We start from the raw sequence: 26,961 nt of genomic DNA, 5'->3' as shown, positions 1-26,961 counted from the left end.
ATCTACACACCTCTGACACATCCTAATGGAGCAAACACCAAACCGGGGCTATTTTAAGTCCTTTGTGTAATTTAGTTTGGGATATGAGGACGACTCTGGACGTCACACACTCCTCTCTGACCTCAAGTGTCAAATATGACAGTTCAATTACAAAATCCACTTCTGCACATCTCTGCTCCATGACCCTGCCAATTTCTGAATGAAACATACATATGACAAATAAATGCTGAATTAAATATTTTAAAACCACTGAATTTAGGCAATAATTAATTACTTCAAATAATAACAGCACCTTAGTTAAAAAATAGGTTAATTAAATAATTGAAGGCTTTAGTGTTTATTTTTTGCTTATAAGAACCGACTACTTATACATTAATACTTAATGGCAATATTCTTAAAACATGCGACAGTGATAAATGTCCATTGCCTTATGTTCCTTATTTTTCGGTGTGATATTTCAGTGAGATTTATTTTGATGATTTAATTTGCTAAAATATTTGCTAAATATTTTGATTGCTTTATTTGAATGCATTTTAGCAGTGTTCCCAGAATAGACTCTGGTTTTCAGAAGATGAATGAATGAAGTTTTTTCAGATGATGTTTTTAATTTTTATTTTTCACTTCTGTGACTTTAGTAACAGATATCTGCTTGGGTCTGTTCAGAGTTTTATTCAGCAGATGAGCAAAATCCAGCTATACAACCTTATGATGTACACAAAACAACAGCAAATAATAATATACAGAATTCTAGAATCAAATAAACAGGAGTAGGTTATATTAAACTTGAAACTGTCTGTGTGTTTATGAAATGCATTAAACACCTCAAATCGTCCATCACAAACTCACCAACCTTAAACTAACTGAGCTAAACATAATCTGCTTATGTTGAGGTAATGTTTCACATTATTAGGTTTTCATGAGTAGGATTCTCTCTCTCTCTCTCTCTCTCTCTCTCTCACACACACACACACACACACACACACACACCGTAAATCACTACAAATCACTACAAGACAATGAAAAAAGTTACTTCCTTGTCATTACTGAGAACAAACGTTCCAAGCTGAAGAAGCATGTAAATCTGCACATCTCCGTTAAATATTATTTTAAAATACTCAGTACATTAGTGAAAAAGTGAAGCATAAAAAAAGCTTTAAAATAAATAATGTTTAGTACATAATTAAAAACTATTAGTGTTCCTGTGTTCTGATTCGTTAGAAAAGGGGATGATTGTCATACAAATGCATTTCATTTAAAAATGTCACCTCTGTTAACCACTGATAATTTCAATCCTCAATGATAAATATTATCACTTTTTTCTTATTAGGGCAGCTTAAGTAAACCATCACATGATTGACTTTACATTACTGAATGACTCCACCTTTATAATTAATATGCATGAAGAATTAATTAGGAACAATTTCCTTTAAAAAAAAAATAATATAAAGGGGACTTGCAGGAATTATAAACCTGTTCATTCTAAGACACAAGTTTATCCCACAAATATCCCACATGGACCAGTTAGCTTGAAGATATTGTAGCTTGCTCAGTAAATATCAGGCACTTGGGAATAATCTCGGTTCCAGTAAGCGGTGGAGAAGAGCCAGTCTTGAGAGTTGGTATGAGGGTTTGGACCCTGATGAAACCACCTACTCGAAAAAACAAGAAAGAACAGATAACTGTCACAATTTGTACACACTCTCCATCATTTATAAATCTTTATAATAAAGTAAATTGAGTATAAATGGTTTTGTAAACCTGAACAAAAAATTCCAACTATATTGACAAGATTTAACACACATGCATGTAAGTAAATGTTAATCACTTATAAAGTGCAAAGACTTAATAAGTAATCAGTGATATAAGTGGAATAACACACTGCCATGGATAATTTTTTATAACTTCGGGTATAAAGTGTGTTTATTCAGAAATGCTGTAATGTGGTAATCCATCAACAAGCAAAAGCTAAAGAAAAATCAGCATGCAGTATGCAGGGCAAACCTGGGGCCAGAGATTCTAATCAGCACAGTCAGGCCACAGGACAGATAGAGGCAGGTAAAAATAAAAACAGACAAGTGTTATACAGTTACTGCTGAAATAAATAAGCATCTAGTTAATGAGCCAAAGCTGTATAACACATAGAACTCATATAAATGTTTTGCTTAATTAAAGTGCCTTTTTTTTCAAATTATTCTATATAATAAATACAATGATCAAACTACAGCTTCAGATTTCAACTCGAAAAGTATAGTCGAATTCTGTAATCTGATTGGTCAGAAGGTGCGCTGACTGTTGTGCACCTGAAAATCACAGGTTTATATTAATATGTATATTAATGATAATATGTTCTCATTTCTATAGCAACAGCTCATTCATATACTGTAAATAAACTAAGGCTAATAATAAGCAGATGTTTAAAAAATGCAATGATTTTAAAAAGATAAGTTTCTCTCAGGATTACAATATTTAATTAACATTTATTCGTTTGATACAAAATTAGTGAAAATGTTGCAATATATGAAAAGAATAAACAATTACACATTCTGACTTCTCAGTTTTCTTATGTCTGTTACATGAGTGTAGTGACTAAAGTGTGTGACACTGCACTGGGCTAATATTTAGTGCATAGTGCGTCAGTGTGACACGCGTTGTCTGTGTATTCACAGTTGTACTGAAAGAAAGCAAGTGAAATAAAATCTCACACACCTTGTCTTCCAGTCCTCATCTGACTTGGACCGGTTCTTGCGTGCTGCTCTCTGTTTTTCCTCCAGCCTCTTTTTCTCTTCACTAGCCAAGTCTAAAAGCATGAGACAGAAAGTCAAAGGTAAAAATTAAGCTCCTGAACAAAAGTCTAGGATCTATTTTTAGATTACATTTTTTTTTTTATTAAATCAGGTGACATGAACTGCTAATTACAGAATAATACAAAATATAATGTACTATAAAATATAATCAAAGCAACAATAATAATAATAATAATAATAATAAATATAGTAATAAGTAATAAGTAGTATTCCACATTATAATATTATAATAATACCTATATTATAATACAAATTAATACTAATAGTAATGATTATTTTATGAATAATCTAATATATGATAATGTCATGATCATGTCATTTTATCTATATGATAACTATATAACAAAAAATATTTAATTATAGATTATAATAATGAATAAAATAAAGGCAAAAGAAAAGAAATAAAAAGACAGGCTTAATGATGGCATTCTGAATTTCAAGCAAACATACATGGGAAGCCAAACATTACCAATGTCTCCATTTTCCATTGCACGGATGTCGGGTCTCAATCTGCAGTCAGTTTTGGGAATTACAGCTTCAATCTCTTCATGTAGCTCATTTAGCTGCATGGCAAAGGACGTGAAGTTGTACATCTACAGCAGAAATAAGAAAGAAACACACATTTGTTTGTCAGATTAAGTGAGCATCCAGACAGTAAGAACCTGATGAAGTATGGAAGTGTTTGTGTGTATGTGTGTGTGTGTGTGTGCCTGTGTGAGAGAGGGAGAGAGAGAGAGAGAGAGAGAGAGATAGAGAGAGAGAGAGAGAGAGAGAGAGAGAGAGAGAGAGAGAGAGAGAGAGAGAGACCTGAGCAGAGTTTGCTGGTCGTGGTGTGATTTTCCAGAGTAACTGGCTGCCTGGAATCTCCTCCAGAGAATCGCTGCCTGGTTGTTGTCTTTCTTCAGACTCAGCACTGGACCCCTGAGGAACACAGCAAGACAGTGACTTATTAATATGGCCAATTGGTCCTCTTTTCCTGAATATCAACTCTAATTCAGCTCACTCCATTTCAATTCAGAAGGCAGCTTTCTGAGGCTTCAGGTCTATGGTCTTACACCACTTTTTAATAAAGGAAGTAGTCTTGGAGAAGGCACGGCTAATTTAATGAATGACTGTGCACCTGTTTATGATTAATGCTCTGTATATGCTAGGTGTGTTTCAGTGAGATGATAAAAAGCTGAATTCCAGAAAGAAAGCTGTGCAGAGAGTGTAATCATTTAAAATTTTGCTCCTTTTATTTTCTGGGTTTGAAAGACCCATGCTAACATGCATGACAGGAAAGATAAAGCTCTCAAGTCAGTGTTATAGTTGTTTTATACATCTTAAATCACAATTTGACAACGGAAAGTTCTATTTTATTAACGAGCAACACATTGTGCTTTTTTGAAATATATATTTTGTTAAATATGTATATGTACACACACACACACACACACACAAATATATATATGTTGTTGAACGTCCTTGAAACAAGTTATGTCTTGTCTCTCTTACGTTATAGCAGCTATATAAAAAAAATCATTCCTTCAACAGCTTCTCTTTTTTTCCTCCCTCAATTTACACACTGTGAAAGTTGTTACTATATAAAATAATGTTAAGGAAAAAACACAGAAATTTGTCTTGACTACTTAAAAAAAAAGCCAAGTAAGGAGAAGAAAAGAAGAGCACACCTCTTTACTGCTTTTCTTCTCTGTGACCTTATCGCTCTTCTTGTGAGCCTCAAACTTTGCTGGATCCACTGCGTACATACACTCCGTCCACTTCCCATATAAAACGCACACTTTCTTTTTGCTGCAAATGAATGAGATTCCATAACACGTGGTCCATAACATTTTCATAACATATGGCATGTTATGAAATTAGTAAAGTGTTTAAGGAAAATTCTAATTTAAAAAACCTTTTGTCAAGAATGTAGCCCTCAACTTTGTGCAGCTCTTTTCCAAAAAGACCACAAGGTTTGAAGCTTAGACAGCACTTCTCTCCAGTTCTGGTAGAAAAACAGAGCAGAGGATTTGGAGCATGCGCTTTACCGTTCTGTCAGTATCACTGTCAAAAATATATCCTGTGAATGACACAACAGGCATCTTAAACCCTAAACATGGCAAGAATCATGTCATAATTTAAGTCATAATTTAGGAGCTGTTTGGCATAGAAACTTATTTTCTGTTTTTAATCAAAAGTCACAATAAATAACAGGATGGGGGGCAGGGTGGCTTAGTGGTTAGCATGTTCGCCTCACACCTCCAGGGTTGGGGGTTCGATTCCCGCCTCCACCTTGTGTGTGTGGAGTTCGCATGTTCTCCCCGTGCCTCGGGGGTTTCCTCAAAGGTACTCCGGTTTCCTCCCCCGGTCCAAAGACATGCATGGTAGGTTGATTGGCATCTCTGGAAAATTGTCCGTAGTGTGTGAGTGCGTGAGTGAATGAGAGTGTGTGTGCGCCCTGGGATGGGTTGGCACTCTGTCCAGGGTGTACTCTGTCCATCCTGCCTTGATGCCCGATGATGCCTGAGATAGGCACAGGCTCCCGAGAATAGTTAGGATAAGCGGTAGAAAATGAAGGAATGAATGAAATAACAGGACTTTCCTATTATTATGTGCAGATTATATATTTGGTATTTTTACTAATTCACTATTCAGTTCTCAGGCAGTTAATTTGGATGATCAACATCAGAACTTGTTTTGCATTGTTAATAATTGAAATCGATACTGCACTAGTCACATTAGCAACTTATTAGTGCGAAAATCAGCGATTGAGAAGGATACATGAAAAGAGCTTACAATTAAAACTAGAGTATCAAACTATTCTACAAAAGGCTTTTAAGACTTCTAAAGGCTACAGCTGTCTTTACTTTACTAAAGCCTTCTTTATATTTAAAAAAGAACTATGGAGGGGATTTGACACTCTAATCTATCATCTAATTTAATCACACAGGCAATCACAATTTCACATTATTACAAAAAATCTTAAGGTTAGGTTTGGATAACGAACCTGGTAAAAGTTGGAGAACAGAGTACGCCACTTTGAAAAACTGTCACGTGCAGTAATCCATAACAAATCAAGTAAATACGCTTTTAGCACTTAGAGAGCCAGGCAAGGCCATGCTTTGCATAAACTGCTTTTATAAAAATGTATGTGACTTCCAGGCAGCTAATAAACAATGCTAACACTGCTCTGGAAGACACAGAGCTCACAATGAATTTATCAGTGTGCTCGAAAGCTATCATGACAGTTCTGGCTAATACAAACTCTACAAATCACTGTACATCCTCAAGGCAGAGCTATGTGTACTTGGAGAATAATTACACTACACCTACTTAACTGCTAAAGACCTAATCCTGACTAATTTTGGGCTTCTCTTGCCTAATAAACCCATAAAGTTTCGTTTGTATGAATGAATGAATAATGTCCTCAAGTGATTGGCTGGGTGATTCCATGGTCACTTACCTGTGGTTGATCACCTCCACATTACCGTACTGTTCAATCCACAGCTGCCCCACAATGATGTTGTGAACGCAGCATGTCGGGTTTGTCCACGTGTACGCCTCATTATATCTGAAAACAGTAAATTCATCATCAGGTTTACTTTAACACATTTTTTACTAAACTCAAATAAACATGCATCTTGTTTTAACTTTATCACGTTTCACATTTCAAGTTAAACACACTATGAATACATTTCCTGCTTAAGTTCCAAATCTTTGAATGCTCTTGTTTCTCGACACGTTATTTTCTTATTTCCCAAGTGTAATCTTTGTTCTATGTTAACTCACATAATTAATTCATTCACTAAATCATTTGCCCATTGCCAAGTGTTTATGTCAGGAACGGATGTCTCCACGGAGCAGAATCAGACCCAAATGCAGGGATAACAAAAGGGGGTTTATTAAGAAAAAATAACAAAAACTACAAATACAAGGCAAAAGAAATAACAGAACACGAAACAGAAACCAGGAGACAGGACAACACACAAAAACAAGGACTCAGCAAACAACACACACACAAGACAACCAGTATAAGTAGGGGGAACACTCAGTGAGACACAACAAACATTTGTGCAGAGATGGGAATGGTTTAAGGATTGTGCGAGGCAAACACATGTGCACAAAACAAAAACACAGACACATGATTCAAGTCATAAACAAAGCCTGCCTGAACGTCCCCCTGGTGTTCAGGCAGGAAATAGTCAACAATGTTCAGGATCGTTTGTTACAGTCATCAAATTTGGTTTGCATTCAAATACTGTTTTGGGGGCTGTCAGTCATTTTGCCTCATACTGTACGTTTCTGAGAGAAACTATTATTTCAAAAAATGTTATTTCCAAAATGTTATTGGAAAGTAAGTCAAGGTAAGTCATTTGTAATAATGTGAAACAAATATATAATAATTTCATATGGTTTTTATACATTCTGTTGATGAGTGCTAACATTATTAGCATTGGCCATACAAACAGAACCATATGTTTTAAACATTTACAGAAGCAGCCTGCAGTGTTTTTGTCACAGTCAGAGTAAAGCTGTAACTTCCAAGTTTTTTTCCTACAACTTCAGGACAGAAGAGTTACACTTTGTGGTCTCACAATAACATGAGAAGCTGCATTTGTTTTTGTCTATGAATGAAAAAGAAATAATTATAAAACTAACTACAAATAGATCAACAGTATGGGGTGTTGTTGCTTCATAAATTAAAAAAACATGTAATCATTGGAAATTGCTGGAAGACAGTAATCAGCTAGGGTCAAGAGGGACGCCTTACTAATTTGTAGTGTATTATTCTTTTATTAAAAGGCAGCTCATTATGTTTTTACAGCAGTAACTGGTGTATGTAAGATGTACAATGTATGATGCTGATGATGTGTGTAGTCTTACTTGGGCAGCTCCAGAGTCATGATTCCTTTTGGTTCAGCCTCTACACTTTTACCCCAGAACTTCAGCTTGGGGTAGATGGACCCATGGAAAACAAAATCCGTCTGCAGGCCCTCAGCATGGAAAGCACTTACTGGAGGATGGTGACTCACCTGCTCCGAGATCACCCGGAAACCCAGATCCTCTCTGAGGAAAAAAAAGTGGGACTTTCTAATTGGCATTTGTTCCTGAGGCTAGTAACCGTTAATTATAAACTACAATGGCTTTGGAAAACATTCAGACCCCTTTAGTATGTGCACACTGTTTCATATTATAGATTTTATTATAAAATTAATTAAATTAACCATAATCAATGAAACAATAATGTGTTTAATGTTGCCATGGCTTGAATATGGCCATTGCTGGTGTCTTTTGCATGTACCTGATGAGCTCATAGGTTTCCCCGAGCAGGGGGTTAAAGGGTTTCCCTGTCCTCTCCCACTGAGATGCCACTGCAGACACTGTGAATGCTGCTACACACTGACACACACATACACACACCTTCTTGTATAAAGCACAATGCATGTTATTTTACTGTATAGTTAGTACATGATCCAGTATTTAGTCAATTTCTAAATTGTCTTTTCTCCCTGCTGCTATTAGACTGTACAATCAAAGCTGCTCCCAGTGAACCAGTCATCATAATACACACTGTTATTACTGTTTAACTGCAATAATAAACAATAACAAAGTATTTTAAACATGTGCAATAACAGAAATTTTGAAAAATGTACAATATTACCTAAGTGCAATATGTCTTCAGTGTAACCACTACTCTTTTTATATATTTTGTGTTGTACTGTATATACTGTATATTATATTATGTCTCTATTCTTTTTCTATATTTTGCTGCTGTAACAGAGAAATTTCCCCATTGTGGGACGAATAAAGGTATATCTTATCTTATCTTATAAGTATAGAAATTTAACATTCATACTTTTCATGATGGATGAAAATACATAAAACTAAAATGGAAGAAACTCACATCACATTTGTGTTAGTCATTCATTTAAAACATTTATTTTGTACAATTTTGTATATCTCTAACTATGACTACTGCTTTTGTGTGCAATTATATTACATTTTCATGCTATTTTAATGATTTCCCTATCCTGTACTTGCAAAAGAATTCATGAACAGAAATGGTCAATGGACAACAATGATCTATCTCCAATAAAACACCTATTACACTATAATAACTGGATATAACAGTTTATACTTGTGTGTTTACCTTCATTCTCTCGATGGAGTCAGTGGAGTCGTTAGCCTGCTGAATGAGATATGTGTGCTCCATGTACTCTGTGAGTCTCTGTAAGAAGCTGAGCGGCTCATTGAAGATGACTGGCATGGTTATTTTAGACAGTTCCTAAAGAGTCAGAGACAATGTTAAGGTTTGTGTTGAGATTATGGAATGATTACAAAACAAGACTTAAAACCCTTTAAAATCTTTGAACAAATCCTTTAGCAATTACTTTGCTGGAAACCATTACAGGTTTTCTTAATGGGATCTTTTTGTTGTTAGCAAGGCAAAAAGAAAAACCTTTCAACCTGAACATGGTGCTTAATAAGGACATGAAATGTGCAAAAAAGAGAAGGAAAATACTGGAACAGTGGTGAAAACTAAAACCAAAAAATGTCCAACTGTTAATGAAAATATGATAAACAACAATATTTAGAAAATGGTCTGAAATCGAAAGTATTCCTATTTGTTTCTTCAGTTGTCTGGACTATAATAAATGAATCTGATGTGACTAAAAAGGGACAAAAAATACGGCGAAAATGTGTCAAAAGTCATTCAAAACACTTGACAAATACATCAAGTAACCAAACTCGCCCTGTAACTGTCCTGCCAGGGTTTGTTGTACTTAAAATCATGGATGTTAAAAGGAGATTTTTACCATTCCAATGCATTTTCTCAGTATGCTCCAAATGCTGCAGTTGTTTCTGGAAAACATGGGAGCTGGCAAACTTGTCCTGAAAAAACATACATGTAATTGGATGTCATTATCGAACGCTCATCTCACTTATTTTTTTTTAAATTAAATTAAATAAAATTTCAAAATAACAGATTAAACCTAGACTATAGAACTAAAGCAGATTAAAACTTTGATCCTGAGCTAATACAAATAATAAAATGATAACTACAATATTGAACTATTTCTAGCATCAACTCTATCTTTCTGAGCAAGAAAAGGGCAATCAAACTCTGCACAGCTACTTACTGTACATGCTACAAATGTGAAGCGTGATGCCAATTTATTGTCGTAAAACAAAAAAGTAAACGACATGAAAACTGGGTCGACTTAACCGACCAAAAATTCAGAGACGCAGCTGTCCAAACAGGAAATATCTCTCACGTAATGAACGATATCTTGATCGAATCCTGTCTTGAGTTTCAGCTCTGTGGCTTAAAAGAAGTTTAGCTTCATTATATTATTCCAATTATCCAAGAGAAAGGAAACATATGCCAATGATTTCAAACTGAACTTAAAGTAATAAACAGATTGCACAAACTACACCATTATTACACGAACTCTGTGTACATTGGTACTGAGGTGTTGTAAATAGCGCTGCATGAACCTCAGATTAGAGCTGTATGCTGGCTCAAAGAAGCTGATCCAGACTCATTTATAAACACTAAACACTGTAGACACACCATCCACCAGCAAGCTATGAATTTCTATTTTCATTTTTAGAATCAACTATTTGATTATTATATGCCAGTTCCTCCACACACGTGCATTTTAAAAAATGGCCCCTAATTAGTGTGATAAGATTACTAGATTTGTTGTTCTGTGATTTCATACACATTCCACTTTGACAGTGAAGTCTCCAATGCTGAAGCTGGAAAACTGGAAAGTGTAAGTGTGCATACAATAGAAGGTCTGGTTTTTGTCATGTTAAGTTGACAGGTTTTGACTCTGTGCTAATAAAATTAATTAAAAAAGCCGTGTCCGGATATATATTTGGTTTTAGAAAATAATAGAAAATAATATAAAAGGTAACTGACCACTGGTGTGAAAAACAAGTATGTATAAAAAATAACTATTAATAACAAAATGGCTATTAGAATGAAATATATTTCTAAATGAATTTATGTAGAAGAAATATTTTTTTCATATAACACAGCCAAAGACATATTGTCCTTGTATCAAGCAGTCTGTTCATGTCTTAATCTGTTTTCACAGAATAACTGAGAAGTTCAAATTACTAGCCGTTACGTTTGGCCGCTTCATCAATCTTTAACAGTTTCAATGTGAGCTCCTCCTCCGGCGCACACCATTTAAATTATTTATTTCAACACATGACCAAAACAAACAAGGGACATGATGATAAAAAGTTCCAGTTAAACATGATTTTGTTTTAAGTATTCCAATAGCATAGGCATGGTAATAGTCTCATAGTAATTAGTGAGGAATTTTGGGCTCATACCTGGAGTTTTCTTTTTCTGCCATTTTCCCCTCATTGCTCACCTGTGTTTTCTGCCTTTATTGGATTTGGCTTTTTTATCCTCCTCCTCTTCATCTCCATGCCAATCCTCTTGGGACATCCTCCCTCCAGTAAGACAACCGGCCACACTATAATAGAGCTCTGACCTGCCCTCGTCCCCTTCCACGAACGAGCAACTCAACTCTAGGCAGCTATGCGAATGCTCCGAGTCAGACTCTACAGAACACACACACACACACACACACACACACACACACACAGGACACGCTAAGAAGCTACCTGATGAAACCAGAGTAGGGGATCGGGTGGCTTTTAAAGGAGCAGAAACGTAAAGAAGAACTAAGCTGCATGCAAAACACACACAACTACAAATAAAATTTATTAATTCTCTGAAAAAAGTTGTTTCAAACATATTGCTTTAAGTGCTGATTGGTTTAGTGATGCCACACTTGTACTTCTGAAAAACTGAAAAAGCAGTCGAGTGTCCTACTGCACTGCATCATTAATGAAAGCGGAAACGGGAAATGGTTTCTGTTCCTCAAAAGTTCTGGTGCAGTATTCAGAGCATGCAGTGAACTCTAATTATTGGGGACCCCTCGAAAAAAAGAGCATAAATACATGTATAACATGTACCTGTGTTGCTGATATTATGACCTTAAACATACAGTCAAATCTCATCTTGGATTCACAAGTGACGAAGCAAAAATTGGAAAATTATATGTATGTATGTGTGAAACACAGCGATGCAATGTCACTAACAAGCGATATTTAAAATGTCATTTTCTTAATTCTCTGCAAATTAGCTATGACACTAAAGCCACAAATATAAATGATAGGCACGAAAGATAACCGGGACCAATCCTGTGGCATGTGTGAGCTGAGCTTTCTTAAGTTTCGTACTCACAGCTTTATCTCCTACTAGTCCTATTAGCTCTCATAAAATTGAGAAAACCTCATATCCTGTCATATAAAACAGAAACTGGCTTTTATGCTAATTATCCAGGGATTTGGTGGATTTACAAGAGCTACTTTTTCTCTACATACTACTCCTAACTTAACAAGTTTAAAGTTGTAAAATTAACAAATAAAAGTATGTTTCCTTATGATGATGAATGCTAAAGGGATTTTACATGTATGCAACCCTATATTTGTATTCTACAGACTTTGCTGAAGAATATCAAACAAGCCTCTGGACTCATGCCTCTGGATAAGCCCCGTCTCCACCTCTTCCCTGCACTGGCTGAAGATGGATTTTTTAAATTATTCTCTTAAAGGATGCAAATACTTTTGGATATAACACTATAGAACTTATCAGAAAATGACAGCTTTAAAAATAATGAAGGTAGCACTAACGGGAAAGCGCATCATAGAAGTCGTCCTCGCTGAGAACGGCACTGCGGGGAGACGAGCCTCCAACCACAGACTGCTCTAGCTCATGATGCTCTGTAGCCAAAGTCTGCAGAGCCTCCGAGAGGATCTTGTTCTTCTCCACTTCCTGCTCCAGTTTCAAGTTGCGTGCCTACACACACATGCACACACACACATATGTATATTAGGGGGAGAGAGAGAGAGAGAGAGAGAGAGAGAGAGAGAGAGAGAGAGAGAGAGAGAGAGAGAGAGAGAGAGAGAGAGAGAGAGAGAGAGAGAGAGAGAGAGAGAGAGAAAGAGAAAGAGAGGAGAGAGGGAAAGAGAGAGAGAGACAGAGACAGAGAGAGAGAGAGAGAGAGAGAGAGAGAGAGAGAGAGAGAGAGAGAGAGAGAGAAAGAGAGAGAGAGAGAGAGTGAGAGAGAGAGAGAGAGAGTTCCCTTAAAATTCTATTATATAATTTTTTTTCCCTTTTTTTTATTTCCCTGTTCATAGTAATCACACCTGCTATAAAATAATGAAATTTAGACATTTTTACTCCATATAATACTTTCTGCATTCCTGAACTGAAGTGTATTTATTTTATGCAGGTTTCACCCCTAAGGTCTAGATTTTTCAAATTTAAAGCATTTGAAGATTTTCCACTGAAAGACACAATGTATAACACGTCAAGCTCTACATGTATAGCTTAGCCTGCGAAAAATAATGAAAATGTGTGAAAATAATTTATAACATGGAATGCTGTTCTCACTATTTACCAGCATCATCTACACACACTCCAGATACAAAAAAAAACATTTGTTGCTTTTAAACATGAACTTTATCGTCATCACTTCACTGATCTCACTGATCTGTGTTCACACTAACAACTGCGCTGAAATAATCGCCAATTTATTCACACACACTTCTTTTTTAAACTTTTGTGTGTTGTTGTCTGTGCAGTGTGTGTAAGCATGCTTCTCTAGTTTTTTGTGATGACCTGATGGAGCGAAAACATCCCTGATATAAAACTGATTAAGCCTGATTACTACAGATTATTCCCTCACAATTGTAGGTTTTCTACAACTTTTTGCAGACTGACTGTTTCTATCACCGTGTTTGTTAGTCATGACCTTCGCATATAGACCCCAATGCAGTTTAGCAAGGAACTAACATAAAAATAAATATAGTTATGTTTGTCATTTTTTTCGGTCGGACATGTTTTTCCGGCTGCATGACACTAGAGTAAAAATCTAAGCATTCTAACTCTAATAAAACTGGCTCTATGACTATAATAATATTTTGGGTAAATATTAAAAGAACCTTTTTAATACAGTCTAGAAATAAGACAAGCTATGATTAAGTTCCTGAATGATCTGATAGAACAAAAGCGGATTCTCACGTTCAAGTACACTCAATTGGAAACACGATCCTTTGGGTATCGTGTAACTGGCGGCCCTTTGCAAAACATGCACTGACAGAACTGATAGACCTCTGGTGTCTCTTACACACAGGGTAATACAAGGACAAGGTCGCAAACATCAGTCACCTCCAGCACACATCCATGATGATTATTTTCCTATAAGAGCCATATCTCACTGAACAACCTTATCTTTAATGAGATACTGTTGTTTGAGTTGAGTTGCCACTTTTTCTAATACACCTGCAACATGTCCAAAGAAAACAATAGCTCACAATTTAATATTTACATTAAATAATTTGTAATAAATGCTACATTTTAATTTAATTGAATTTATTTAAATTGAACTATCATTCGATTAGATTATATTTAAAATATATGCATGTATATGAACTAAATATTTAACATTTAAATGCTGAAAATTACAATAACATCTAAACAATATATTCTAAATGAAATAATGAAGGTAATAAAAAATATATATAATAATATTATAGAAATGTTTGATTAACAATTATTCATCTCTTCAGGGACGATCCTACTGCAGTTCACAGGAGACAAGCCAAAAAGTGCCATTTAAATACTGAATAGAGATGGAGATTTGTAGTTTAATATAATGTTAGAGCTTGTATTCTGTAATTGTCTGATATTCACATTTCATTTCATAAGATTTAAAACTGTAGAATTTTGAGGTTGTATCTTAATAGTCTGTGAAGCTACACAACAATGGGACTAACCCACCCACAATTCCTTCAGATTTTCATAAAAAAAAGTTATGTAAAAAGAATAAAGAAATAAATGAATGGAAAGTTATGTTATTGGTATCAATAAAAAGACATTTATAATGATTGGTGAGGCACCATTCTCACTGCTATATCATATTTTGCAGAAAGGTTATGAAGCATAAGCGCACACCTACACCCCCCTTCTGATTTTTTATTACTTTTATGTCGTTTTGACCTGAAGCTGTATCATGAAACCTGGAGCCAATTAACACTCAGGACTTAATTTTCCTTTGTTAGTGACCCAATTTTGGTCAAATTAGCCTGCATCACTGATAAATTATTGGCCTTCGACCCAGTGCTCTTGGGTTTGCACTGCCCGAGTGCCACGCTGTCACCCGTTGAGTAGAACACCTGACCTCAGGTCATCACGCTGATAAACCATCACCTCTTCCTGTACTACGTGAGACATATGAAGTAACGACATCAAATGTGTGTGATGACAGCTTGGAGAGTCTGTTCTGATTCCATCACTTTAATGAGAATATTAATTCAACCAGCTCAGATGATTTTATAATGCTAACAAGAACTAGTTTGAGTGTTCTATTGAGTGTATATCAAATGACACGCATGTGACACCATAATTGCATGTATATCATCTAATTTAAGGCTTTCACAGAAATGGGGTGTATGCCTATGCAATCACAACTTTATGCTTTTTATGTAGAAATAATTTTGCAAACTATAATGATTTCCCCCTACCTCAGATTTGTGGCTTCCCAGTTAAATCCCTTTCACTTTCAGTATGTATAAAAGTTCAAGGCAGGTGAATATTTATGCAAAGCATTTTTTACTTTCAACAGTGGAAAGAACCTTGGGAGCAAAGTGTCCATCAATTGTTCCCTTCAAACTCAACTGCTTTGAAGTTTTGATCACTTACAGTATATGTGGAGCAGCCCTGATAATGGGATCTTTGCCATTGCTGAAGTTTGTTATACTGAATTCCTTAGGTGCACAGTTAAAACAGGCATGATAATTACTGATTAATTTTCATCACTTAAATACAGTATGTTGCTCCATACCCCCTCCTGTTTGGAGAACAATTCCAGACACTGACGGAGACTTGAACAGGTCTCACTAGACGCCTCACACACCTCTCTGAGCTTCTGTAGCATAGCCACCGGGAAGCCTGCACAAATACAACACATACAATAATAATCAAAAACTTTACGCTGTCGTAAGAAGAATATTTATTTTAACCCGAAAGTGAATACCTTTGTGGTAGGAGATATAATAAGTATAATAATTATTATTATTATTAAGATCTGTCTTATTAAGAGCTATCTCTACAACCTTTTAATTCATATTTAAAAGATATGAATACAGGTGTTCTTACCTTCACTGAGTGCATCCTCTTTCACCATAGAGAGGAGGGACAACACCTCAGACTCCAACTTCCCATGACATGCCTCAGCCCACTGTAAACAGCAGTGAGAGAAAATTAAACCAGAGATTTTGGTAAAGAATTTGAAGACAGTGTCAGATACAATAACGACTATGTTACTATAACAAAATGAGGCAGGTCCAAGGTTTTGGACTACTCTGAACTATCTACTGATAATGTTCTGATAGATATTCTTTATTTATGATACGTGATGAGATCAGTGATCACTATACTCGCGGGATTGTGGATAAAAGCAGTGAATATTTATCGGAATAGCTTTCCTCAGTGTTTTTTTAAATATTTCAAGCCAAAACATAAACTTCTGTCAGACACTTGGCACTTGACAATCATTCCTGAAAATTATTAATGGATTAATTAATTTCATTTCCAAATTTTTTGTAACTGAGATTATTAAAATTTGGTTGCCGAAACAAAAATCTGTGCTAATATGATGTTAATGTCCTATAATATGTTCATAATATTTACATCAATTAATGCTGCATGGATTGTGGGTTTTTTTATGTTAGTTTTATGTGGTTAATGCTGTTTTGTGGATTTTTCACCCCTCCTGTCTATATAAAACAATAAACAGCTCCTTTCTCACCTGGAGAGACTCTGTCAACTCGCCCATCAATATCACCTCATCCTCATCTTCATCACTGCCTTGATCCTGTGAGCAGTAATGAGTGCTGAACGCTGAGTGTGCCTCGATAGCGTCCAACCATTTCTGTAAAATACACCTCAGTATTTACACCATGGTCTGTCTGGGTCTCTAATTAATAAATCTGTTCTTACTTTTCTGCTGGCTTCTGGGTTGCCTTTTGGTGAGACTTTGAAATAATGGACACTGTCATCAAAGCACTTGAGTGTAAAGTAGCAGCTGTCCTTAGTCTGTTAGAATAAAGCAACATATTACGCAGTGAATATATTAAAAATAAGAATATATGAATCAAATAATACACACTTTTTTTATTACTAATAATTTATCTTACACTACATTGGGCTTGGGTCAGTGTTTTGCAGCCTTTACACTGACTGTTGGATGTAGCATCGGACCTCAAATGAGAAAAAAATATGAATTAGAATTTAAAATTATTAATAATAATATATTAAACACTGAAGTCTGGTTAAAGTGTCTTTGACGTATATATGAGCTTTCATGAAATATACTCTCTAGCTGTTATTCATCTCATTGCTTAGTATCTAATATTGAAGACATGCTCACTTTCCCGTTTATGGTACTCGTTAGTGTCCCACTAAAACATGCACTCAGGGGCATCATTAAAATAACAGTTTCTGCCTTATAGCTGGATATATATTTAGCTCTAAACTAAGACAATGTATTTTTATTCAGCATTTGTGAATGTAAAGAGACAAACATTTAAAAGCACTCACTGTTTTGAGTACCATGACAAAACTCCATCTTGAAGAACAACCCAGCAGGAACGCCAGCCAAAAAACCTGGTGCTCTGGAGCAATAAATAACATTGTTTACAGAGCAACATCTGTGAATTCCTGTTCTACTGTCCACAGCCCCGGGTTCAGCATAAAATGTTATAACAACTTCTCAAGTCAGTAATAAATAAAGCATTAACTTGCACACTATATACAGTGGTGTGAAAAAGTGTTTGCCCCTTCCTGATTTTTTATTGTTTTGCACGTTTTTCACACTTTAATGTTTCAGATCATCAAACAAATTTAAATATTAGTCAAAGATAACACAAGTAAACACAACATGCAGTTTTTTTATTAAGGTTTTTATTATTAAGGGAAAATAAAATCCAAACCCACATGGCCCTGTGTGAAAAAGTGTTTGCCCCCCTGTTAAAACATGACTTAACTGTGGTTTATCACACCTGAGTTCATTTTCTCTAGCCACACCCAGGCCTGATTACTGCCACACCTGTTCACAATCAAGAAATCACTTAAATAAGACCTGACTGACAAAGTGATGTAGACCAAAAGATCCTCAAAAGCTACACATCATGCCGAGATCCAAAGAAATCAGGAACAAATGAGAAAAAGTAATTGAGAGCTATCAGTCTGGAAAAGGTTATAAAGCCATTTCTAAAGCTTTGGGACTCCAGTGAACCACAGTAAGAGCCATTATCCACAAATGGCGAAAATATGGAACATATTCGCAGCGACGACTCATCCAAGATGTCACAAAAGACCCCACAACAACATCCAAAGAACTGCAGGCCTCACTTGCCTCAGTTAAGGTCAGTGTTCATGACTCCACCATAAGAAAGAGACTGGGTAAAAATGGCCTGCATGGCAGAGTTCCAAGACCAAAACTTTACATCTGGCGTAAAAGTAACACTGCATTTCAGAAAAAAGAACATCATACCAACAGCAAAATAAGGTGGTGGTAGTGTGATGATCTGGGGCTGTTTTTCTGCTTCAGGACCTGGAAGACTTGCTGTGATAAATGGAACCTTGAATTCTGTTGTTTACCAAAAAATCCTGAAGGACAATGTGCAGCCATGTGTTTGTGACCTCAAGCTGAAGCGAACTTAAGTTCTGCAGCAGGACAATGATCCAAAACACACCAGCAAGTCCACCTCTGAATGGCTGAAGAAAAACAAAATGAAGACTTTGGAGTGGCCTAGTCAAAGTCCTGACCTGAATCCTATTGAGATGCTGTGGCATGACCTTAAAAAGGCGGTTTATGCTCGAAAACCCTCCAATGTCGCTGAATTACAACAATTCTGCAAAGATGAGTGGACCAAAATTCCTCCACAGCGCAGTAACACTCATTGCAAGTTATCACAAACGCTTAAAGGTGGGGTCTCCGTTGTTTGAAAGCTCAGAAAACTGAGTCGGGACGACAAACAAAACAAAAACAAAACAAACGTGTAGCCAATGAGCAGTAAGGGGCGGGACTTGTCAATATGGGCGGAGAGAGTGTTCAGTGCGCATGTGTGACATTACGAGAAAGCGGTTTTAACATTGACATGGAGGATAAAAACAAAGAAAGAAAGCAAAGAAAGGCTTATGATAAGGCAAGAAGTAGGACCGTGTTAATATAGGATCAGCTTTCAAGCGCTGGAGAGAACTGAAGGAGCAGGAAGTTGGCGCATATTCACAGATTCGAGTTTCCCGAGTCAATAACTCCTGAGCTAAACACTGTTACTACACAAATAACACCTCTTTTCTATCGTAGTAATGTAGAGAGGCAGCTACAACCGCGTTTTGCTAGTAACAGCGTTTAGCTCAGGAGTTATTGACTCTGGAAACTCCAATCTGTGAATATGCTGCCAACTTTACTTAAGACGCCGAGACCGCTTTTTTCCTTCTCAATAGGTGAGTAACCTTTAAGTGTGGCCCAACCAGTTATTAGGTTAACATTAGGAAACATTAAAGTGTGACAAACATGCAAAAAAATAAAAAATCAGGAAGGGGGCCAACACTTTTCACACATATATATACATATATGTGTGTGTGTTTTATTCTTCTTATACATAATGTATCATTATATACCAAGATTTAACAAAATATTGACATTTTAAAAGACAAAGAGAAGCAACTTGTCCATTTAGGACTTAACACTCAATATGAAACACACAGAAATACTGTACCTTCCAAAGAGGACCTTCAAACATCTGAACATAACGCCTCAGTCCCTGAAAAGAAAAAAGCATTGCTAGATTTCACTGTAACAGTCACAGCTGTTATAGGAAGATAATTCATGATGGAGTGTTGTGTTGAAAACATAGTAACTGTTACCACCCTGAAGCGAGACATGGTTCATTCTTCTTATAACACAGCAAGATTTCAACATTTCCAATTTTTAGTTATTACATACAACACGTATTGTCCGTTTATAGATACATTTATTTATTGTTATTGTTATGGAAGTAAGTTCTTGGCTCTCTCAAATTACAGCCGCTATAAAAAAAGTCATTACCTCACTTATAAACTATAAATAAACACAGAACTTCTCTGGCTGTTTTAAAAGACAGAGAACTGCTCCATATGGAAAACCTTTCCATACCAACAATTGTCTTTAATCTGTTTATATGTACTTTACAAGTCGTTGTTGGATATAAATGCTAACAATTTAGTGTAGCGTGTCTGTGTGCACTAACTTTCATCAGACTGCCCTCCAGTATCTGCCTCATGTCTGTGTCCTTCGCAAGATCAAACACAGTCTGACCTGAAAACACACCATGGAGAAAACTTAACAATGCATCAAAGCATAACTAAAATTGTAAAATTCGAACTAAAAATGTAACTCTGCTCTCTATATTTATTTCAGAATCATTTTCCCAGTAAGCGAGTTAAACCACTTAACTTGACAATAATCTATAGAATAGCTCATTTGAACTTCCAGCTCTGTTTATCCTAAAATGTACTGAGTCAATATTTATTTTTATTTTTAAAAAAAATATGATGAAAAAATGATTTATTTGATAATTCAGTGATTCGTTTCCTAATTTAACGTTTAGAAAAAATAAAGCTAAAATAAAATAAAATGCTGCCTTGTTCACAATTTCTTGTTGAATTGAAAAATGTATACAAGTGCCATTTTCATTTTTTTTTCTGTGTGAGAAGACGATCTCTTTCTGTACCGTTCTTGTTCTTGATGTTGGGGCTGGCTCCTTTCTGCAACAGTTTGACTGCACACTGTTTCTGGCCTCTGTATGCAGCGCAGTGTAATGGTGTGTTACCCAGCAGGTCTGTGCAGTCGATGTTTGGAGGTTTCTCCCTGGCCAGCTATGTCAGTATGTTAGAGAAACAACATATAAAGCACTTCTGGACATGCTGTTATAGGACAATAAATACATTTGGAGTGAGCATATTGACTTTTGAGGCTAAAAACTACAAGTTAAACGTAGATGTTTTACTAACAGGAAACAAGGGCACACAAAATGTAAGAAAGCATTGTAAACTTATCAAGCAAGAATATACAATGAAGAAGGGGAAGGAGATTAACCCCTTGGGTTAAGAACAAAGCCACAAACAGTTTATAGTGCAGCTGGGAACATAACCCTTTCTCTGAATTTTTAAACCTCTCTAAGCACATGCTGAACATTGGGCAAAATGTTGCTCAACATGTTTATAATGCTGGCTGTTGCACATGATCATGTTGCACATGATAAGCTGTGGTGCTAGTACCAGTTTTAACAGGGTAGTTGTGGCTCCTTCTCGAGCTGCTTCTAACACCTGCTCTTCCAACTTCCTCTCCTCGGTTCGCTCAGCCGCTGGTAGAGAAAAAAAATCATCATTGAAGAAAAGCCAGGATGCAAAACATGTTGCTTACAGTGGAAAATACGATGCATACGTTTCCTGTCATGCAATAAATCCATGTGAGGAAAAAAAAAAGCAGTTGTGTTAGTTATAAAACAAACAACCAAAAAAATACAGCTAACCCTAATAATATAAGGCTGCTTTCACATAAGGCATTTTCCCCAATCACCAGCAAATGATTTACCAGTGTATGTATGTACTGTATGTATGAGTTACTAAGTCTCAACAAGATTTCTATCAAAAACCTCACAAAAAACCTAGCCCCAAAGTTTAAGCACTGCAAAAGAGAGATTCACTTTTATCACTGTGGTGCACAGGCATTTCTGATTTACAGAAGCAATATGGCCATTTAATTCACTTGGTATTGCAAAATGCCAAAAAAAAACCCACAATTATCTTTTTTTTTTACTGGGTGGATAACAGAGCCCTCCCACCCAACAACCCCAATCATTTCAACAAATCAATCCCCTAATTAAGTTTATGTGGAGAATTATATGACTAAGCATACCCTCCAGCATGCTCCTGATCTCCTCATCGTGTGTGATGTCTTTGGGAATCTGAGCTGAGCCATTGATGACAGAAGGACAGGCATTGTACTCAAGCAGCAACTTCACCACCTCCTACACAGAGACACAGAACCAATACAAGTAAAAATCCACATAAATTACACACCCAGATCATTTTCAATCCTCAACTGTGAAGACAGGGTTTGGAGTCTGAAACTAAATCAGTGGCCAATATAGTGTTGGCGGTTTCATGCCAATGTATGTATGAACTGTTAGCCAGTCTTCATTGATAATCACATTCCATAAGAACAGAAAGTGAAACTATTGTACACAAAATATTGCAATCCACATTAGATAATGGGAGACATAATAGATTGATCTAAAATCAATGTCTGTGTAATAACATGTACCGGATACAAAAAACACAAAAATACCGGATTAAGTTTCCCAAAAACTCTTTCATGGTCATGATGCTAAGGCCATACTTTTTGTTACTCATGCCAACGTCAAACGTCCGTTACTGCTAGCAGCACTGGCTGTAGAGTTTTGGTGTGGAGAAGAAAGAAGTTTACCACTCAAACATCAAACCACTCAAAATGGTTTGATGAACAGGAAAGTGAAGGAAGATCATCTAACATGATAAAATCGGGCAAGTCCAAACACGTCCCTCCACCAGTATCACACAGTGACCTGGCCATTGGTCTGCAAGAAGAATGGCTCAAAATCTTGTAGCTGTCATTCCCAAGTTGAACTATTACTCCAATGGCCTCAAAAAAAGTCCTTACAAAAAAAAAAGTCCTTACACCATACAAATAAATTAATGTGGTCCAAAACCAGGTGTTTCAGTTTTGTTGTCCAACCCCTGTATTTAGCCCTTTTGACTTATATGGACTTATATATATCTTATGGAGGACAATTTAAGACTGTTAAAAAGCTAATAATATAAAACCCATAAAAAGTTTCGGTACAAATATGATTATATGATATTAATTTAATGTACCTGTCGTCCTGTGAATGCTGCTTTATGAAGAGGTGTGTCTCCTACGTTGTTTGTCAGATCGGCATCTGCTCCAGCCTGAACAAGGGATTTAGTGACATTTTCAGCCATTTTATTGTTTAGTTATTAATTATTGTTTAATTAGAAAGTTTATTTAAGAACATTTACCTTTAGCAATTCCTCTACCACATCCTTGTGTCCAAAGTAACAGGACAGATGAAGAGGAGTCCATCCAAAATTTGACCTACTCTTGCCTGAAAGCAAGAAATAATGTTAAAGTCAGCATTAAATACATAAGAAATAAAAAAACAACAATAGAAATGCGCCGTCCCTAGTGCCCCCGTGGTGGAAATAATGCTGTGAATTTGCCCACTTGGGCACCCATATGGTAGGTAAGAGATCTCTAGGGTGTCTTTATGGTAGATAAAATGTGATTAACTGCTCTGCAAATGCAAAAAACAAGATGAAATGCCCTCTATATATATTTGTTTTTACATAAAACCAAGTCTAATGCTATAAATCATACAGTATACATATGCTATAAATGCAGACAAAGCTATAAATATGGGATGAACAAACACCATACCTTTACAGTTGATGTCAAATTTTGCTTCTTCTTTTATTTTAGACATCAAAAGCCTTTGAATTCCTGGCAGGTTCCCATTTCTGGCATCCTGAAGAAACTGCTCCTCTGGATCCAGCTCCTCCATGACTTGGGGAAAAAATAAATAAAAAATGAGCAGCCCGAGTGCTAAACCCTGAAGAACACCACAAATACTTTCTATTCAGAACTGCAGGCAATTCCTGTTTTACCAAATGTGGTGTTAAACTAACTCCACTTCTAACTGGATTCTAACTCTGACTAACATATTTATTGAGCATAAAGCGCAGAATACAAACTGAGCTAATTAACACCGCAGTGTCAACATTCTTTACAAGACATACAATATAATACAGGATTATAAACACTGTTGAGATAATATTGATACATAATATTTAACATAATTTACACTAACCTAGATTATAAACAATATAAAGTTCCCGACAGCAAATGAAGATCCATGAAGGCAGATTAAATGGAAGAACATGAGAGATTTAAGTTCTGACCTCAACCCCACTCAACAACTTTGGGATGAACTGAAACTGACTGCACATCTGATATCAGCCTGATCTCTTGCTTTTTTGCAGTTGCTGTTGTTTGATTTATTACGTAATTAAATCCTATAATGTTTCTTTTAGAAACACTTTCTAAAAAAGATGACATAATGCCACACTTCCTTTTATGATGTCTTGAGTATCAGTTGATCCTGATCTCCACATGATATTTATTATTATATGAAGCATTTCACAGTTGTATGTATGTGTGTGTGTGTGTGTGTGTGTGTGTGTGTGTGTGTGTGTTTATTTCCTCATACATTTCCTTTACAGATAGTGATGATACACTCACAAAAAATGTGGAGAAACCACAGTCTTGTGACTTCCTCACCCCGACCAGGAAATAAAAAAAGCTGCCATGAGGCAGTCAGCACATGACCCAGGTTTGCTTTACATACCTTTTCACAACAATGAGTTATTTTATTAAGAATGAGCTTTGTAATACTGAGACATGACTTTGCATGTAATTATTATTCATTGCAAATAGTGGAATCAGCATTCACATATGGGGAAGGGTTACAAAAATAAAACAAACACTCAGTACAGAGCATCATGGTGTGATATTATTATTGTTATTATTATTATTATTATTATTATTATTATTATTATTATTATTATTATTACAACTATTAATAACATTATGTACTAAAGTGTTTTACACTGCTTATACATTTACAATGTGTAATGTATTAATGACCATCATACCTTCTTTTCCTGAACCTCCCTGTATCACATCTGACCATTACACAAATTTAAAAACAAAACAAAACCAAACCAAAAAAAAAAAAAATACATTTGAAATGAATTTCATAAATTCTGCCAGCAGGCTTTTTTTTTTTTTAATTTTCTTGTAGATGGTGAAGGACAATATATCTGTTTGTACCTGAATCTCATCTTTCCATAATGACTATTTATAGAAAAGAAAGAAAGAAGATTTAAATAAAGAATATATAAAGAAACAAGTTTAAATTTACGATATAGCAGCTATAAACAAACTCTTATTCACTCTCTTGAAGTTAATAAACTAAAAATTTGCAGCATATTATGTTACTGAGGCAAATTGCAAAAATCTGAATCTTTATAATGAATGAATGAATGAACGAGCATACTGACTATTACTCACAAAGCACAGCTTTTAAATCTCTCCAGATCCATCTCTGATGTAAACATGGCTCAGTTGCTAATATGCTGTCATGTGCGAAAGTTCCCAGAGATCAGCAATTTCTGAAATACTCAAACCTGCCATCTCTCAGCAGCAACTATGCCATGATCAATGTCACAGTGATCACAGTTTCTAGACAAGCTAATTTTTGATGTGAGAATTAACTGTATCTCCGGATGATTTACGCATTGTGCTGCTAAAGAAAAATAGAAGATAAAGAAAAATATAAAGCAAAAAGATAAAGAACTCCAAAGTTCTACTCGTCTTCTGTGAATGTGGGTTATTTTATAACAAGCAGATTTCCATTAGAACTCTATAAGTAAAAGTGTTCTGGAGAATTAAAATATCACTTTCATGTCTTGATCCAAATATTTACTAGATCTTAATTTATTAGAACTAAAAACACACAAAAAATATTAAGTAAAATAATTTAATAATCATATTTTTTAAATTTAATTTCCTCTTAATTTATACTAGTGAACAATTTCTACTGCAAGCACCAAAGCATAGGGAATAAACCCTCGATACTATTCTATATACAATAATATGAGTAAAAATATTCGTCCTTAAAATCTATTAAATGTAATCAACTTATATTCAGAAAAAAAAATAGGTTTAGGGTTAGAAAAAAACTGATTAGAAAAAATATTGTTGTTTTGCTAGAGACTTTTATTGTGATATTTATTTATTTATTTATTTATTTATTTATTTTTACTTTGACATTATTGTAGGGATAAATCCCACTAAACATTTATTATATATATTTGCTTTACTTACCAGAGTCTGTGGTTTAACACATGGCTTTGTTTCTGACCCAAGTAATGTATAATGCAAAAAATAATTAAAAATAAAATAAGATAACCTAGTAAAATGTTTCTATATTTCCACACACAGATAAGCTACTCATAGATAAGGACTCTTCTTTATTTTTTAATTATTCTATATATTGTTAGGTTTTACATCCCTTTTTATAGTCACTGCATTTCTAATGAAAAATTTTCCACAACAGACAGCCAACAGAATCAAAACACAAAATTTACAAGCACTCTTACTGCTGACCACGGGATAAATACCAAATCACTTTGTACTGCATACATAGTGTGCTAGATAGGGTGCATACGCTATTATGTTGTTCCCTAGTTAGTGCACCTAAATAAAAAGTAAAGTGTCATTTTTTACGCGGCTTATCAGGGACTGTTAATCAGCACTTCCGAGTATTAAAAAAAAAAAGAAATTCTAGTCAAAATAAAAGTAAAACTTAATAAAATGTCATAAGTTCATTTTATCCCTCTTTTACAAAACTAAGACTTTTTTGTAAAAAAAAAAATAAATAAAAATAAAATAATAAAAAAATAATAATAATAATAATAATAACAATAAATAAAAAATAAAACCATAATAATAATAATAATAATAATAATAATAATAATAATAATAAACAAATAAAGTGTCAAAATAAAGTTATTTTACGTGTTTTTTTAACATCTAATCAACAGACTCATAAACCCCAAATTACGCTTTATAATTAAAATAATTGTAGAAATACTACAAACATACATTAATACTACAAAAAATACTTTAATTAACTGATATCTCAATGTTTGCCAATCAGTTTCTCGTTAAAAGCTAAGCTTATTTTTCTTTTGTAATATTTTAGAATCATGTATTTGTTATCATGTTTTAGTTGCAGATTTATTTTGACAATGTTCGTCTGCCTGCACTGAAGCGGTTCAGCCCAATTCACCCGATATAAAACATTTAATCCACTATATAGCGTGTAAACTCTAAGTTCATTTATTCAC

The 26,961-nt window shown here is 35.1% G+C and overlaps 1 protein-coding gene across 2 annotated transcripts; it reads right to left on the bottom strand.

Annotated features, from left to right (window-relative positions):
• Positions 1-585: 585 nt before the first annotated feature.
• osbpl1a (oxysterol binding protein-like 1A) lies at positions 586-26,180 on the bottom strand. 2 transcript variants are annotated; one of them, XM_060883065.1, is made up of 28 exons: positions 25,937-26,180; positions 23,429-23,554; positions 23,011-23,096; positions 22,846-22,920; positions 21,848-21,959; positions 21,208-21,293; positions 20,661-20,805; positions 20,178-20,245; positions 19,668-19,712; positions 17,482-17,555; positions 17,079-17,142; positions 16,882-16,977; positions 16,691-16,813; positions 16,039-16,120; positions 15,725-15,831; positions 12,510-12,675; positions 11,180-11,372; positions 9,605-9,680; positions 8,938-9,072; positions 8,089-8,186; positions 7,671-7,853; positions 6,250-6,357; positions 4,702-4,791; positions 4,475-4,595; positions 3,612-3,725; positions 3,274-3,397; positions 2,707-2,797; positions 586-1,649 (listed from the first exon to the last, which is right to left on the bottom strand). In XM_060883065.1, the coding sequence occupies exons 2-28, from the start codon at positions 23,550-23,552 to the stop codon at positions 1,547-1,549; spliced, it is 2,889 nt and encodes a 962-aa protein (XP_060739048.1). In that variant the 5' UTR covers positions 23,553-23,554; positions 25,937-26,180; the 3' UTR covers positions 586-1,546. The 2 variants fall into 2 exon arrangements, with proteins under 2 accessions (XP_060739048.1, XP_060739057.1); XM_060883074.1 differs by lacking the exon at positions 25,937-26,180 and adding an exon at positions 23,859-23,962.
• Between the last annotated feature and the right edge of the window lie 781 nt (positions 26,181-26,961).

This window comes from Tachysurus vachellii, chromosome 1, assembly GCF_030014155.1.
Source record: "Tachysurus vachellii isolate PV-2020 chromosome 1, HZAU_Pvac_v1, whole genome shotgun sequence".
In the NCBI taxonomy this organism is placed as follows: Eukaryota; Metazoa; Chordata; class Actinopteri; order Siluriformes; family Bagridae; genus Tachysurus; species Tachysurus vachellii.
Note: the sequence above shows the minus strand (reverse complement) of the source record. Positions and strands in the feature narration are given on the sequence as shown.